This window comes from Nansenia antarctica (assembly GCF_963989245.1).
Source record: "Nansenia antarctica genome assembly, chromosome: 8".
Lineage (NCBI taxonomy): Eukaryota > Metazoa > Chordata > Actinopteri > Argentiniformes > Microstomatidae > Nansenia > Nansenia antarctica.
Window position 1 is genome coordinate 46,085,558 of NC_137678.1, and position 17,500 is coordinate 46,103,057.

Sequence of the window (17,500 nt, forward strand, 5' to 3'; positions counted from 1 at the left end):
AACAAATGATAAAGAGCAAAGAACAGACAAGAGGTCTGAGGTAAAGTCCAGTGAGAGACAGTTGCTGCGACAGGCGACCCTTCTTGGGACTACCTTCCTAAGAATGGAGTTCATGTCTTGGAGTTTAGCTTCCATAACAAAGTGATACTCCTCTGGAGAGGAAGCGGAGCTCGAGTCAGACTATGGGGGGCCGGAGGAGAGGAGAGGGGACATATCACAGAGTCAGAAGGTGATGTCATGGTACACACACAAAACCCACAGAACTGTATACCCAAACATACATTACTAAACAAACAAAGGCTCTCAACAGAATTGCTCAATTATGGTTTTAAACATGTGAACGTGTTTATAAAATGGACCTGTCGCTAAGCCACGCCCCCTTTGAAAACTCAGACCAACAAACGACGCTTCACCGACCGTGACTGAATGACATTCGATGACTTAGAACGGCGGGAGTTGGCACATTTCTGATTTCTGATTTACCACAGCGAGTAATAGACATGTTTTTTTTAAAGATGACAAGAATATTTATTCTCGAAGCTTTTCACCGTCAGATATTGGCGAGTTGTTTTGCTGTGATATGATTGGACAATTTCTATTTTGGGGGACGTGGCTTAGCGATAGGTCCATTGGCCTTTTCCTGGAATACAATGTGAAGGTCGAGGACGGGTGTAGTGCGTGTGTGTGTGTGTGTGTGTGTCTCCTCTTACCTTGGTGAGGGCTGCTATCCTCTGGGCCAGCTCGGCCTCCACCTCAGGCAGGGTCTCGGCCTTCCTCATGGTCTGCTGCAGCTTCTGCTCCGCCAGCTCCAACCGCTCCTGCAGCTGCCTGTTCTTCTCCTCCATCTACACACACACACACACACACACACACACGCACACGCACACACCCGCACACACGCACACACCCATGCACACACACACACACGCATACGCACACGCACACGCAACCACGCACACACACGCACACACACACACACACACATGCACGCACGCGCAAACATACACACGCACACACATGCACATACCCACGCACACACACACACGCACACACGTACACACACACGCGCGCGCGCACACACACACACACACGTGTTAATATGATCTGGGTCATGGACACATCCCATGTCCTACACACTCACTTAGGCACGCACACACACATCGTACACACACACCGTACACACACACCCCCACGCAGTAACTCTGCACAGCCTCGTTTGGAAGCCGCTCCGCTCGTGAGCTTGTCAGCCGTCGCCACCGACGACAGATGCTCCCGTCCCACAGCCTCGGCCCTGGCAGCCCCGTATGAAGTGATTAGACACGAGCGGGCTCGCGGCGGGGGCGGGGGTGGGGGAGGGCTTGTGGCGGGGGGTGGGCTAAGGGGGCTCTCTTTATGCATCTGATGTAGTGTGGGGCTTCTACCCCAGACACAGCATTCCGCTAGCTATGGATAACACACTACATGTAGTGGAGGTGGGTGTACTCCCTGTATCCTCCCTCCTTCCCCTTCTCTCTACTCCTCTCCCTCCCACTCACCCTCCCGCTCCCTCCCTCTCTCCCTCTCCCTCCCTCCCTCTCTCCCTCCCTCCCTCTCCCTCCCTCCCTCCCCTCTCCCTCCCTCTCTCCCCCTCCCTCCCTCCCTCCCTCTCCCTCCCTCTCACCCTCCCTCCCTCTCTCCCCCCTCCCTCCCTCTCTCCCTCCCTCCCTCTCTCCTCTCTCTCCCTCCCTCTCTCCCCCCTTCTCTCCCTCCCTCCCTCTCTCCCTCCCTTCCTCCCTCTCCCTCCCTCTCCCCCCCTCTCTCCTCCATCCCTCTCTCCCTCTCTCTCCCCTCCCTCCTCTCCCTCCCTCTCCCTCTCTCTCCCCCTCTCTCCCTCCCTCCCTCACTCCCTCCCCCCTCCCTCCCTCTACCTCTCCCTCCCTCTCCCCCTCTCTCTCCCTCCCTCCCTCCTCTCTCTCCCCTCCCTCTCCCCCTCTCTCCCTCCCTCCCTCACTCCCTCCCTCCCTCTACCTCTCCTCCCTCTCCCCCCTCTCCTCTCCCTCCCTCCCTCTCCACGGCTCCATCTTCAAACGGCCGTGCCCAGACCCGAGGGTGGGCGGCTGGCGCAGCTACAAATAAAGAGACATCAGCAGCAGTGGGAGTGTGTTGTGTTGTGTGTGGTGTGTGTGTGTGTGTGTGTTTGTGTGGGTGTGGGTGTGTGCGTGTGTGCGAGTGTGTGTGTGCGTGTGTGTGTGTGCGTGCGTGTGTGTGAGTGTTTGTGTGTGTGCGTGCGTGTGATTGTGTGTGTGTGTGTGCGTGGGTGTGTGTGTGTGTGTGTGTGTGTGTGTGTGTGTGTCCCAAAGGGGATTCAAGTTATTTCTGTCTGGTCTTAGGATGCTGAATAGGGCGCCATTTCTATCCTATTGTAGACATCCAAGAGGGGGCAGGGGACTGAGGGGACTGGAACCGACATAAACCATGGGCAACCATCCATACACATAATAAAAACACTATATATATATAAAACAAAAATCTCTTATGGAGATTTCTATACAAGCTTGCTATGATTGTCTCTAGATATTTAGGCCTGCGGTCGGAAATTCGCTCGGTCGGAAATCTGATTAGCACTCATGGAATGACACAAACTCAACTCAAAAGATTGCACTTTTTAAACACCTGATCCCTAAATTAACAAGGGCCTCATCCTCAGCGAATTCATCACACATCACCCCTGTCCTCCAAAACCTACACTGGCTCCCGGTCAAATACAGGATCCGATTCAAAATCCTACTCATCACTTACAAAGCCATCAGCAATCTGGCCCCCTCCTACCTTGCCGACCTCGTCCCCCTCCACACCCCCCATCCCGTTTTCTCAGGTTTGCCCGACCAAACCACCCTCAAGACCACCAGGACCAAGCTCCGGACCTGGGGTGATGGGGCTTTTTCAGCCGCAGCCCCGTCCCTCTGGAACGCCCTCCCCAACCACATCAGACAGGCCAACACCCTCCCAACATTTAGGGCCAATCCCAATTCACCCCCTAGCCCTTCGTTTTCACCCCTATGGCTCGATTTGCGCGTTCACGTTTAGGGGGAGGGCTGTCCCCAATTTCAATATTTCATCGAGGGCTAGGGGTAAGGGGGAGGGCTAACTATTACTTCGTTTCGAGCGATTCCAGGACCAGACTAGCTTCGAAGGGCTAGGGGTACGCTACCCCTTGATACCAGGATGCATTGCGAATCATCTACAAATATAAAATCCTCAATTTTGGCCGCCATTGGCTACAATCTGTAATTTGGCTCTACAAGTGTTAATATGTCATTTTATGAAGTTTTTATATGTTTTCAGGCGAGAAAGTAACCATATATATTCACAAAATGTGTCCAGTTTATCAAAATAACCCGTTTATCCTAGATACTACGGAGGATGTTATCATAGTGTTGTTAGCATAGTGTTTGTGATGCTAACGGCCACCATCTTTCGTCATCAACCCAGGAGAAGAAGATCCTCATCTATCATCTATCATCATCTTTATCATCCTCCTGGGCTTAAACACGACTAGACTAGTGTGATCATGTCATATTACTGTGTTAGTAGAAATGATGCGTTGGTTTAGTAGTATAGTACATGAGAGCTACGGCGCTAGTTGTTGTGCTAGTTGCATTGACTGACTGTGTTCGCGAATGCTATGCTATTGTTGTGCTATCATGTGCTAGTTGATTGTGTGTACTAGTTTTCACTGAATAAATCGCGATTTCTTTCAAAGAAGGTAGCAGGTGTGTTTATGTCCATGTCAAGGAGAAGGTACGACTTGTATGACAGTAGTGTGATTAGGACATAAGTTAAGGATATTAGTGTAGTTGTACTTTAGCCTGTGGAGACGCGATAGCATTAGCTCCACACGGATTTAACATGAACAGTAGTCATAGACACTTGTAGTAGTAGTAGTAGTTGTTGTATAACAAGGTGAATAGTGAGTTAACATGTTTATTAGTTGTATCCCTTCCTTGTTGTTGAACATGTCTGTGACTGAGATAGACTAGATACTACGGAGGATGTTATCATAGTGTTTGTGATGCTAACGGCCGCCATCTTTGCTATCTCCTCCGGTCACAGGAGATGTGAGAATTCGCCGGCAACACAACGCGTCACCCGTACCGCGTCTAAACCACTGTTGATGACGTAGGCGCCGTGAAGGGCTGTCCCAATTCATAGGGCTTAGATTTCAAGGGGTAGGGCTTGTGACGTATTCGAAGGCCTTGCCTTCGAATCGAGTGACACTCGAAAACGAGCCATAGGGGTAGAAAAGGGAATTGGGATTGGCCCTTAAACAGGGGCTCAAATCCCACCTCTTCAAGCTCGCCTTCACCAGTTAACCCTCTCCCCCTCCCCTTCCCATGTGTCCCCAGCACTACCTTAATTATACTTTCCTTTATTTCTTTTGTTTATTTTTTATTACTACTCGATCTTTTCAGTTTGTAAAGCGTCTTTGAGTGTCTAGAAAAGTGCTATATAAATCTAATGTATTATTCTTATTATTCTTATGGAATGTCTCTTGTCCAATCAAATGACTTGGTCCCTTTATGACGTCGAACCCAGTGCCCCGGCACTCTCAGAGCGAATGTATGAACGCGGCCTTACATTGTCAGAGTGTTCTTTTGATCGTGACCCAATCCCTTTGCCAATGTATTTGGCCATGGAAGGCTGCTGGGTTGTGATGTCGACAGACTGATCAGACTGATTTAATTGATTCTTAATAGATTGATTAAACCTTATGAAGCACAAAGAGCTTAAATCAATTGTCTCCAAAGAGGCCTTTTATTAAGCAACGTCACATGAGCGCAGAGAGAAAATAGCAGGCAAAAAGCCCCCAACATTGGCCGGGACTCATATTTATAGAGCTGTCCTTGGTCATGAGGTCACTATTCTTGGGAACCAATCATAATTATCCAAATCTTAGTTATGGGCACTGTCCACAGTCAGAATTATTCACTGCGCCACAGATCTTGGCACATCTCTTACAGGAAGGAAATGGGCCTTCCTTGAGTGCTAGATTCGCCAAAATGTAGAGAGACTTCCATTCTCAGTATGAACTGACATAAAACTACAACACTTCCTTCGTGGAAGGACCAAAACCTGACACAAAAAAACACTGTTACCGTGTGAAGAGAAGCACGTTAACGTTACTCCTGCTGATCGCTGAGCTCAGGTCAGTTTGGTGTTTGGTTTTTTCTCCTCTAAGGAATAAGGTAAGCATGGGGGGAGGATATGTTGATCCTACATCTGAACCGGGGGGGGGGGGCCGATGGCCACTGCCTAGCGGTACCCACCTGTCGGAGGAAGGCTTCTTTGTTGGCCAGCTCGTTCTCCAGTTTGTCGCTGATGTCGTGCAGGGAGGTGGACTCCCGCTGGGCACTGAGGTAGCGCTTCTCCAGGGTGACGATACGCTCCTCCATGTCCTCCTTCTGACACATGCCCTGTAGGGGGAACACGTACAGTAGAAACATGCCGTTTAGCTGACGCTTTTTAGCTCTTTTATTCAGAGCGACTTACACCGGAGTGAGTGCATGGTGAGTTTCGGTACAAACCTAAGCGTTGTTAGCGCCATGCTAACAACTGAGCCACAGAGGACCCATAGTCATTTAGAAGGTGACACACACACACACACACACACACACACACACACTCACACTCACACTCACACTCACACTCACACTCACACTCACACTCACACTCACACTCACACACACAATACACACTACATCAGACAATGAGCCAAGCTTTCCCCCTCCCAGTGGCCGACCTTCTCCATGTCGATAATCTTCCTAAATCTTAGGAGGGGTTATTTCCCGTACGGAGTCTCCTCAGGCCAGGTCCTGGTGCAGCAATTACACCGAGCCCAGCTGGCCAGGGATCAGTGTACTGTCTGGGTCGTGTCCTAACCTAGCCATTTCCATTAGCAATCGGTAGCAATCTCAGCCAGGGGCTACGGACCAGATCCCTTTCAGGTTCAGACGACTGGATAAGCTGTTTTCGCCTCCATCTGGTCCGTCTCGACATATCGGAGAGGCCAAGAATCGCATGGCCCTAATTGGCCATTTACTGCCCAGACAAAGTGTGTTTACTACCGTATGTCTCTCCAGGTTCAGCTGCTTTTCACAAAGTCTTGTACATCCTCTATCCTGTGTGTGTGTGTGTGTGTGTTTGTACATGTGTGTGTGTGTGTGTGTGTGTGTGTGCGCCTGTGCACATGCTTATGTCCAGAAGCAACTGTCACTCTCCTTTAATGTCTTTCCTGGCACTCCTGTCACTGCGCGTGTGTGTGTGTGTGCGTGTGTACCCACCTCTTTGATGTCCCTCTGGTACTTGTTGCTCATCTCCTCTGACTTGATGAGGTCCTTGCGGGCCGTCTCCAGCTCCTGCTCCACCTCGGAGACGCGGGAGGACAGCGAGGACATGCGCTCCTTCATCTGGGCCAGCTCGTAGTTCTGCTTCTCCAGCAGGTCCTGCAGCTCCACCACCTGGCCGGCCTCGTGGGCCGACTCCATGGAGCCGTTGGACAGACGCTGAGGGAGGAGGAGAGAAGGACAAACACCGATGAGGCTGATGGTGCTGTCCGTCACGACACCGCGTTTGTTTTCGTTTTGTCTGATCTCAAAGATCTCATCTACAGTTCGGAAACGTTATTTCGGTCGATTATTCCTCCCCTTTACTAATACCAATTGGTATTGTCTTTGATATCGTTGGAAAGCCTGATTAGTCACCTTTACAACGAGGTACAACTTGTAAGGATCCTGCATTCGTGGAATGACCAACACAGCTAAACGCGTGGGTAGCGGCCCAAAATAAATTTCCAAAATCCCCTGCAATATTCTTCAGTTTAGACGGTTAGCCGTGTTGCTCATACCACGAATGCATGATCCTTACAAGTTGTACCTCGTTATAAAGGCGACTAATCAGGCTTTCCAACCATATAAAACACAGTACTAATTGGTATTATTAAAGGGGAGGAATAATCGACTGAAATAACGTTTCCGAACTTGTTTTTGAGGAGTTTATATAGCAAGGACCTCATCAAAGGGCTTACTATCGTGACCAAAACGTACAGAGCACCCAGCACCTAACCTGACTGAAGGATTCACTGTAAGAAAAGAAAAACAGACAGAAAAGTCTAAATGGACTTTGGGCATAACATTGACAACATAATGCAACATTTGAATAACACTGAATCATGTCACCATAACACCACAGTAGACGCAGGGTGGGTGTTGTCTAAATGGACTTTTGAATGAATGAATGAATTCATTCATTCATTCATTCATGTCACCATAACACCACAGTAGACGCAGGGTGGGTGTTGTCTAAATTGACTTTTCATTAGTGAAGGAATAATTGGCTCTAATGGCAACAGCCTCCCTAAGATGGCATACGCTGTTGGAAGCGGAGCGCGGCCTGATTGGAGGACACACTCCAAGGTGCAGGGAGACACATTAAGTGAATTTAAATGAATTTTTGAACAATGCCACCTTCCTGTCAAAGCTCTTTGCCGGTGAGTGCTGAAGTGGAAGCCTTGAATCAGTATGGATCATAAGACAGTGCTCTGCATGAGGTAGATTAATGAGGGAAAGAGGAGGAAGGAGAGGGGGTGGGTGTGAAGGAGAGAGAGAGAGAGAGCGAGAGAGAGAGAAATAAAGATAGAGAGAGAATATAATTATACTTCTGCTGCATAACCACCTCCAACAATCAGAGGCCGGGCAGACCGCCCTGCAGGCAGGAGCACGACAGCCCCAGAATGCACCTTGATTAGCATGGCTTCATGAGCATCTTCCTGTGAGATCTAGCTCAGTGTACACACACACACACACACACACACACACACACACACTGGATGTGCTAGGCTAAAATATCATGCTCTTGGAGGCAGTAATGAAAGAATAACAGGGGAATGCGAGCAAATGATGATGTATCACACACACACTCTCTTTCTTTCTTCCTCTCTCTCTCTCTCTCTCTCCCCTCCCTCCATCCCTTCTCTCTCTCTTTCTCTCTGTTCCTCCCTTCTCTCTCTCTCCCTCCCTCGCCCCCTTCCCTTTCTGTCTCCCTACTCCTCTACCTCTCTCTCTCTCCCTCTCTCTCTCCCTCCATCCCTCACCCCCCTTCTCTCCCTCCTTCCCCTTCTCTCTCCCTACCCCTCTCTCTCTCTCCCTCTCCCCCCCTCTCTCTCTCCCTCCCTCTCTCTCCCTCTCCTTCCCTCTCTTTCTCTCTCTGCCTCTCTCCCTCTCTCTCCCTCTCTCTCTCTCCCCCTCCCCCCCCTCCCCCTCTCTCTCTCTCTCCCCCTCCCCCCTCCTCCCCCTCTCTCTCCCTCTCCCTCTCTCTCAGCCCCTTGTATAAGGGCCAGCTGCCCATCTGAAGCCATCCATCTGCACAGGCAGTCCTAATTGGGCCTCTCTCTCTCTCTCCCCCGCCTGTGATCAATGTTTCACCCTGTGGAGGAAAACGACCCACTAAATCAGCCCAACTGATTTTCATACCAGCGCCCCCCCCCCCCCCCCGCCCCCGCTCTTAGGCTTGCTCTAGTAATAGCCAAACTTTTAGGATTTATACCGTTTAGCTCGGCATTAGACCCTGACCGCTTTCCACCCGCTTTCCCCGAGATAACAAAGTTACATGATGGCAGGATGAAAAAAATCCTTCCTCAGACTACGGTCTCGTAAAAAAGCGTGTGGGAGAGTTATTCGGGGACGTGCCGCCCGTTCGGCGGAGCGGCACTCGTAACAATCCCTTTCACACTTTCACAAGTGTGTGTGTGTGTGTGTGTCTGTGGGTGTGTGATGGATATGGAGTTAAACAAAGTGTCTCCATTGAGGCAGGTTTATCGAGTTAGGATGTGCTTCCGTGTGGCAGTTTCCCTTCGCTAAATGAAGCAGGTTTTATACGTCGCATATCAACCAAACTTTACACTGCCACTAAATAACAGTGTGGAAGACGAGCGGCCGTAGATTTTTAACACGCTCCAGTAAAAAAACTTTTCTGGTTGGGGTTTTTATAATGATCTTTGGATATTGTTCATCAATAAAAGTATCACTATTATAGTGGAATCATATATCAATCGCAATTCAACAGGAACTTGACTAAGTCGTGAGCTTAGAATGATAAGGTTCTATCTCCGTTTAGGGTAGTTCAGAGATATTGAGCGTCAAAGTTTTTACATTCCATTATGTTTTGTGAGATGGAACTTTTGTATTTTATGAATTACTAACTCAAAAATGTATTGTATTTTGTATTTTGTATTTTATGAATTACTAACTCAAAAATGTCAACATTTTAAAAATAACACCACACAGGCATTAATAAACACCTAATGGATCAGATTATGTAAAAAACTACATTTTGACAAATATGTAAAAAACTACATTTTGACAAATTTGAACCTTATAATTCTAACGTCACGAAGTGTATTTGGGATTACTCCAGAGGTGTTAGATGTACAGAGATGTAGAGAGATGTACAGAGATGTAGACAGGTTGATAGTGAGAATGAGGCAGCAGATTAGAGATGTCTGATTGCATTAGCTGGGTTGTCAGGTAGATCTGACACTAAGCCCCCGCGAGGGGTGATGATTTGACCTCACACACACACACACACACACACACACACACACACACACACACACACAGTATGGATAATGCAAGCACCGCACGACCCCCATGACCGCCACCTGTCACACGAGTGAGTGACGACTGGGACGTTAGTGTGTGTGTGTGTGTGTGTGTGTGTGTGATCACGTGTGTCACTCTTCTCAAACACTCTCTCTCTAGCCAGCATCTCTGCTGAGTGCAGGGGGAGTGGGGGGGGAGTGGGGGGTCCGCCCCCCTGGGAGGAAGTGACCCGCAGATCACCCGTGTCATTTCCCCTGGGTGGCTGGGGGGGGGGGGGGGGGTGCTGCAACCACTTCCTCAAAGCCCTATGCAGTGACAGTAAGTGACTAGCTTTGACTAAACCCAGAGGGGGGGGGGAGTTGAGGAGGAGAAGGGAAACAAGCTTCCTAGAGTAGCGCTGTCAGGACTGCAGTGTCACTCCCTATCTTCCGCCGTACACAGAAGACCTCCATCTCTTCAGGCTACACTTTTAGCAGCTTTAACTGTCCCTCCTGAGACATCTACACCCCCTCTACCACCCCCCCCCCCAGACAGGTTTTCTATACTGTTAATAAATAACAAGATTATTTCCTTCTTCTAGCATTATGATAGCCAAGGATAGATGACTTTGTCCTGCTATGACTGGTGCCTAGATGACTCACTTACTTAGTCAAATGGATTGTGTTCTATGTCGCTTTGGATATAGGTGTCTGCTAAAATGCCAAGAATGTAAAAAAAACAACAACATCTAAATGGAACTGGGGGGGGGGTTCTAACAGTCCAATCATCCCCCTCTACTAAGGAGTGACATCACACAGAGACGTCACACGAGGCGGACAGATGTGTGGGGAGGAGGGGTCTCTGTCTGGGTGGAGGAGTGATGTTAAAAGGGGAGGCGGAGGGGTCTGGAGTGTGTTGTTGCTCCCTGGTGGAATGTGTCTGAATTTCGATCAATCACACACACACACACACACACACACACACTCACACACACATACACACACACGCACACACACACACACAGAGAGACACACACACACACACACACAGAGACACACGTGCGCACACACACACACACGCACGCGCACACGCATGCACGCACACACACACACACACAGAGACATACGCGCGCGCACACACACCCAGACACGCACGCACACACACACACACAGACAGACACGCGGGCGCACACTCGCGCACACAAACACACACACACACAGACACATGCACGCACACACACACATGCGCACACACACACACACACACACACGCGCACACACACACACACGCTCGCGCACACACACACACACACACACACAGACACATGCGCACACACACACACACATGCGCACACACACACACACACACACACACACACACACACACAGACACATGCGCACACACACACACACACACATTCTGCTGCATAGTCTCCGGGAGATAAAGACACCGTTGTCTTTGCATTCTAACGAGTAATTGTTTGGGGGGAGAGTTGTAGTCTTTGTTAGAGTTGTGAGCTGCACCAGCCACAGCACAGCATGTTTCAGTCTGGGCTCGGCTAATCAGGGACATATGGAGGCATTAGTATGTATCTGTATAGGTTAGTGAGAAGAGTCGTCTGTATGCAGATGTATGCAGATGTACAGCCGCTTCTGCGTAATGGAAAACGTGACTGCGCGGTTGTCCGTCCCCTTGCCTGTGCTAAGGAGATGCTAACATGCTAGGTAGGTGGGCTGAGGATGGAAATCACATCATAGCGGGGAGATGGTAATTACCTTTAGCATTGTCAAGCATCGTTCTCACTTTAAACTGAATTCGATTTGTTTCGAATATTTTCGACGAGTTCCTTAACAGCCGTGAGGGGTCATTTGACCCCCTGTGAGTAAAGAAACATTTGATATCTTTGCACTCGATCAAATTTCAGGACCCTCCTTTCATGACTTTTCCTAGATATGTGCGTTCTACCCACCCAGTATCCTTACAATCACAAAATCACATCAGGCCGTTTTTTTTCTGTGTAGGAAGCGGGCTCGTTTACAAGCGGCCCACTAGTGGTTGTTGTGTGTAAGTAGCAGCTTCGCATTGTAAAAGAGGCGGTTCTTTTAGTAGGTAAAAAAAGGCTGAGAAAAAAGGAGAGAGAGGTGAGGTGATGGAGGTGATGGAGCACCAACCTTGCCATGGACCTTCTGGCCAGCGTCCGTGCCGTCCAACATGTCCTCGCTGCCATCCCCCGACGCCACCTTCCTCTGGATGTGGGCATTCTGCTCCCGTAAGGCCACGATCTGCAGGGGGACACAGGGCAGAGATCAGCTAGAGCAGCTAGGGGGCGGCTGTGGCGCAGGAGGTAGAGCCGCCGTCTAATGATCGCATGGTCGGCAGATCGGCGGTTCGAGCCCCGGCTGGCCACATGTCGAAGTGTCATTGGGCAAGACACTGAACCCCAAATTGCTCCCAGGGGCTGGCGACCTTGCATGGCAGCTTGCCGCCATTGGTGTGTGTGTGTGTGTGTGTGTGTGTGTGGGTGAATGGGTGAATGAGAGGCCGTTGTAAAGGGCTTTGGATAAAGGCAAACACTGCGGTAGCACAGTTGTTAATCATACACACACACAGACAGACAGACACACACACGCGTATGCACCACACGCATGCCTGCCCGTATGCACACACACACACACACACACACACACACACACACTCACCAGTCCGCACACCCCCCGCACCCACGCACTTATTTCCCACTCATGCGATACACATAGGCTACTGTAGCATATACTGCACATACTTCACCACGGTATCTGTAGGAATGTGCCGGAACATGGCGCTGTCACATAACAGCGCGTTAGCGTTAGCTATTGACGTGATCACTATAATTATCCTGCTCAGCGAACCTCATCTCCCTGCCTCATCACCTGCAGCATCTGGGCCGAAACAGACAATAACCATGTTGCCAGGGGTTACACATGACAACAGTAATTAGGGTGTAGCCTGACAGTGACATGTGGTGATCACCATCCGCAGGGGGGGGGGTAACCGGGGGTAACTGGGGGGGAAAGAGAGACAGCTATAATTGTCCAAATGATGGACTAACCCGTTCTTGGACAGCAGCAGAGCAGAACCTAGCGCAGTAGCACACACGGTTATACGCTTCGTTAGCGGTTTTACACCCCCCGGCTGTCGGTGTGACAGGAGTATTACCATGGAGACAGTGCGGGGGGCCACTGCAACGGGGGGTTTTGTTTTCACCCTGTCAGCTCCGGACGGACGAACCGTTTCAGACACCGGGAAACACCAGGAAAAGACGCTAATTGCTATGCTAACCGTTAAACAACTAAATCATCATATTTGTACGTTTCTAGGAAGTATTTTCCACAAAAAGCAGTGAACGTCTCCATTATATGGCATATCAGATGTAGTGGGTTTGAGGGATGTCATGTTAAATAGACAGGTACAGAATATAGTGTGCCTGTAGCCTGTCAACATAAGTGACAGAGTCCTAACACTGTGTGTTTTTTATATCATGCAAATAACTCAATGTCAGTAATAATTGACAACTTTAACATTAAAATTTAGCTGGATTTTCCCCCCATTGGAGACATCGGTACTATGACTTCAAACCCTGTGTGTGTGTGTGTGTGTGTGTGTGTGTGTGTGTGTGTGTGTGTGCGTGTGAGGTCCTTGTGTGCGAAAAATTCATAAAACCAGGTTCTATAATTTTTCAAATGAACGATGATTTTGTATTGCAATACATCATATGACTACACACACAGAGACTCTACTACAAGAGACCCATCTAATTTCACCAGCCATACCAGTATATCACCATTACTGGGATCGGATTGCCATCCCTGTCCAAAATAAATAGGTTACACCTGTATATTTGTTGCCCCACTTCCAATTGCGGCGATACAAGATCTATCACTGACCGCATATACAGTGTATACACACCCTGGAGCGACTAGCAGAATGTCATTCCTCAGACAGTGTGGAGCGATATCTGAATGACACGATGTGGGAAATCACATCGAGCGCAAAGTGTTCCACTAGCTACTCTGCTGGGACAACTGTAGGTCTTAGAGGACAGACAATCACTAGGTCAATAGCAATGATTGATGCACAAATGTGAGTAACTCTCTTTCACTGTATTTAACACTTAATCAGCCATGAGGGGTCATTTGTAAAAAAAAAAAACATGTTCTATCTTTGCACTCAATCAAATTTCAGGACCCTCCTTTCATGACTTTTCCTAGATATGTGCGTTCTACCACCCAGTATCCTTACATTTTCAAAAACACATCAGGATAAGCTAATATAAAGATATTTTTCAGTTTCTTCTGTGTAGGAAGCAGGCTAATTTACAAGCGGCCAACTAGTGGTCGTTGTGTGTAAATAGCAGATTTACATTATAAAGAGGCGGCTCTTTTAGTGGGTAAAAAGGTACGGCTGTTCAAGTGTTAAGAAATAACCTAGCAACTCCGGTCTGTTCTACATCCTCTGTACATCTGAAGGAACTAGGTGTATAATGGACGTGTTACATTCGATGGGGCAAAGGGGCGCAGGTGGGATTATTTCACCATGACACTTTGGACATTACTTCTGGGACGGCTTGAGATCTCACTGACACACGTCACATCTGCTTGCTGCTGCATATGTCGCCTCTTTTGCCGTGTGTTTAATGAGGCCGCAGTTATGGCTCCTCATGTCTTCACAGGGCATTAGGATTTGTCTGCAATTTTTCAGGCTCAGAGATCAAACAGTCGGCTCCTCTGCACACACATACACACTCACACGCGCGCACACACACACACTCACACACATGCGCATACACATGTGCGTACACGCGCGTGCGCACACACTCACACTCACACACACACACACACTCACGCTCACGCTCACGCACACGCTCACACACACACACACACACACCCCCACCCCCACACCCCCACACACACACACACACACACACACACACACACACACACACCCACACCCACACCCACACCCACACCCACACTCACACTCACACACACACACACACACACACACACACACACACACACACACACCCACACACCTGACATCCCGGCAGAACAAATGATAGATTGAGCCCCCCCACTGCATCTCCTGCTCTCAAATTAGACAAAGGAGAAGTTTCCGGAAGCAAAATGAAAGTGCCCTCGTGTTTCTGTTTCATGTGTCTTCATCTCAGCCCATCAAAGACGCAGCTTCTGAGGTGACAGGAAGAGACCGTGTCTGAGCTCGACAAGAAAGACGAAAGGCTTTCAAACCACAGCTCCTCCACAATGGCCAATGGAGTCTTCCGAAAGGAGCCTCTACCTCCTCCCCTCTCAGAGGGTGAACAGTCAGGTCTGGTACGATGGAGGACAGGGACACCGAGGCGACAGACAGATGTGTGGGGAGGAGGGGTCTCTGTCTGGGTGGAAGAGTGATGTTAACAGGGGTGGCGAGGGGCAGGCGAGGGGGCTGTAGTGTGTTGTTGCTCCCTGGTGGAATGTGCCTGAATTTCGATCAATCACACACACACACACACACACACGCACACACACACACACACACACACACACACACACGCGCACACACGCACACACACACACGCACGCACGAGCACACGCACACACACGCGGACACACACACACACACACACGCACACACACACACACACGCACACACACGCGGACACACACACACACACACACACACACACACACACAGGGGAACCTGTTGGCTTTTTTATGTAAGAGTACATGCTCAATTCTCCATGTCTAAAGTGGGTGAAAGCTGGGGATTGTAACTAGTACCAGTGGGATTAAGAGAGACAGGGCACCCAGACACCATCAGTCTCTCGGTGTTAGATCTCACTCAGACTAGATTGGTCCTTTGCTGGGTGTGTAGGCCTCTCAAGACCAGGGGCTGGATTATATTCACAAGCCTAAAGGCCCCAAGGGTTTTCGGGTGGGGGGTGCTTATCAATTTCAGCCAATCCCGACATATTCTCCTACACTGTTTCATTTCTGTGAGCTGGGTCTCTATTAACCTACGTACAGAAAGTTGCATTGTCGGGAGAAATCAGCTTTGAGAAAGTCTAGACCTTACACACTGGGAAAATCAGGGTCGGGCCCACTTAGATGAGCTGAGGCTTGGAGGTCAAAGGTTAACCACGTCATCAGACCAGGGGGCGACAGAGAGAGTATCTCTCTGAGGAGGGAGGCCCCCCTGCTAGATTGCAGGTCGTACTGCGGGACTCCCGAGACTGCAGACAAGCCTCATCGCCGTCCCGAATCAATTAACAGTCGGTGGCTGTGGTGGGAGCTGAAGCCACGGGGCAGCGACACTCTCTCTGGAGAGGTGTGGACGTTTCTATTCAGCGAGGCATCGTTTAAGTGTGACCGGGCCCCATCCAGCCTGGACGTCCAATCACTCCCCTGTCTCAACATGACAAGGCAGAAAGTTCCACCATTTTGCTATGGATTTTGGCTTTTCTTCCCCTTCTTCCCCATCTCTGGTACACCATGTGACACTTCATAATAAAATGGTAATTGGTAAATGGACTGCACTTATATAGCGCCTTTTTTGCTGCTCCAAAGCGCCTTACAACGGCCTCTCATTCACCCATTCACACACACAATCACACACCAATGGCGGCAATAAAAACAATAACCCTCCTTCCCTGACTTTTTCAAAATGTCTGTTTTTAATATAATAGTGTCGGTACAATTTCTAAATCACACACATATATAGGCCTATAATATAGGATATATATTATGCATGTAAAAATGTTTACACCTCGAAGTCAACACCTCAAAGTCACGTAGCGAGGTGTGATCAGCACCTGTTCCCTCAACATTTAAAACACAGTGCTACTATAACCTATTATATTCCATAATATATTTGTCCATGTTTTGTGTGACATTGTTAGCAGTTTGACTTGTAAGCCTGTGAAATGCTGTAACACGACACATAACACAGCTATGCCCTCGCTCTGCAGGGGAAGCTAGTAGCTTAGCCTTGTAGTAGCGTTAGCATTAGCAAGCTGTAGCATTAGCCTTGTAACTGTGGTGTGAAACCACGCGGCATAATTAGCTACTATTATTAACCCTAACTCTGCAGGGAAATCTATGTTATGGATAGCATTAGTTGTGTAAGTCTGTGAAAAACGCTGACTTTAAATGATGCAACGGTGGTTCAAACGCTCCAGTGAGAAAACCCCATTGCCCACTCACGGTGCCTTTTAACCTCCCCACTACCTCCTCGTTCCAGCACCGCTCTATCGCTTCCCTTGATCCCTTGATCAGCCTGTAACACAGGCCTCTGTCTCACCCCTTACCCCCACTGGGTGTGTGTGTGTGTGTGAGAGAGAGAGAGAGAGAGAGAGAGAGAGAGAGAGAGAGAGAGAGAGAGAGAGAGAGAGAGAGAGAGAGAGAGAGAGAGAGAGAGAGTTTTAAAACGTCTGGCTCTCTCTCGGCTGCTCCCTCCTCTCTCTCTCTCTCTCTCTCTCTCTCTCTCTCTCTCTCTCTCTCTCTCTCTCTCTCTCTCTCCCTCCCTCCCTCTCATCCACCTCTTCTTCCAGGCTTGTGTCAGATGTGTCTTTGATCAGATGCCCCCTCCGTGTTCTCATTACCTACAGAGCCGAGGCAGGGAGGAGTCAGAGAGGAGCGGAGGCAGAGAGAAGGCAGGTGGAAGCGGGCGTTTTATCACACACACACACACACACACACACACACACACACACACACACACACACACACACACACAGGCAGAGGGAAGGGCCATAGCAGAGGCCTGGAACAGGGGGAACCGTCATTAAAATGAGAAACCCTTCCTCACTCTCTCTCTCTGTATCGTTGTCTCGTCTCCCGCTCTCCTCCCCC

At 49.2% G+C, this 17,500-nt stretch overlaps 1 protein-coding gene across 1 annotated transcript in view; it reads right to left on the reverse strand.

The window, feature by feature from the left end:
* The window catches only part of ppfia2 (PTPRF interacting protein alpha 2), a gene marked incomplete at both ends in the record, with an annotated part of 152,851 nt that overhangs the window by 32,735 nt on the left and 102,616 nt on the right, over nucleotides 1-17,500 (reverse strand). The window contains 5 exon segments of the mRNA XM_080537887.1: nucleotides 94-180; nucleotides 711-845; nucleotides 5,307-5,453; nucleotides 6,321-6,542; nucleotides 11,786-11,896. Of these exon segments, the coding sequence (XP_080394013.1) occupies nucleotides 94-180; nucleotides 711-845; nucleotides 5,307-5,453; nucleotides 6,321-6,542; nucleotides 11,786-11,896 (702 nt within the window).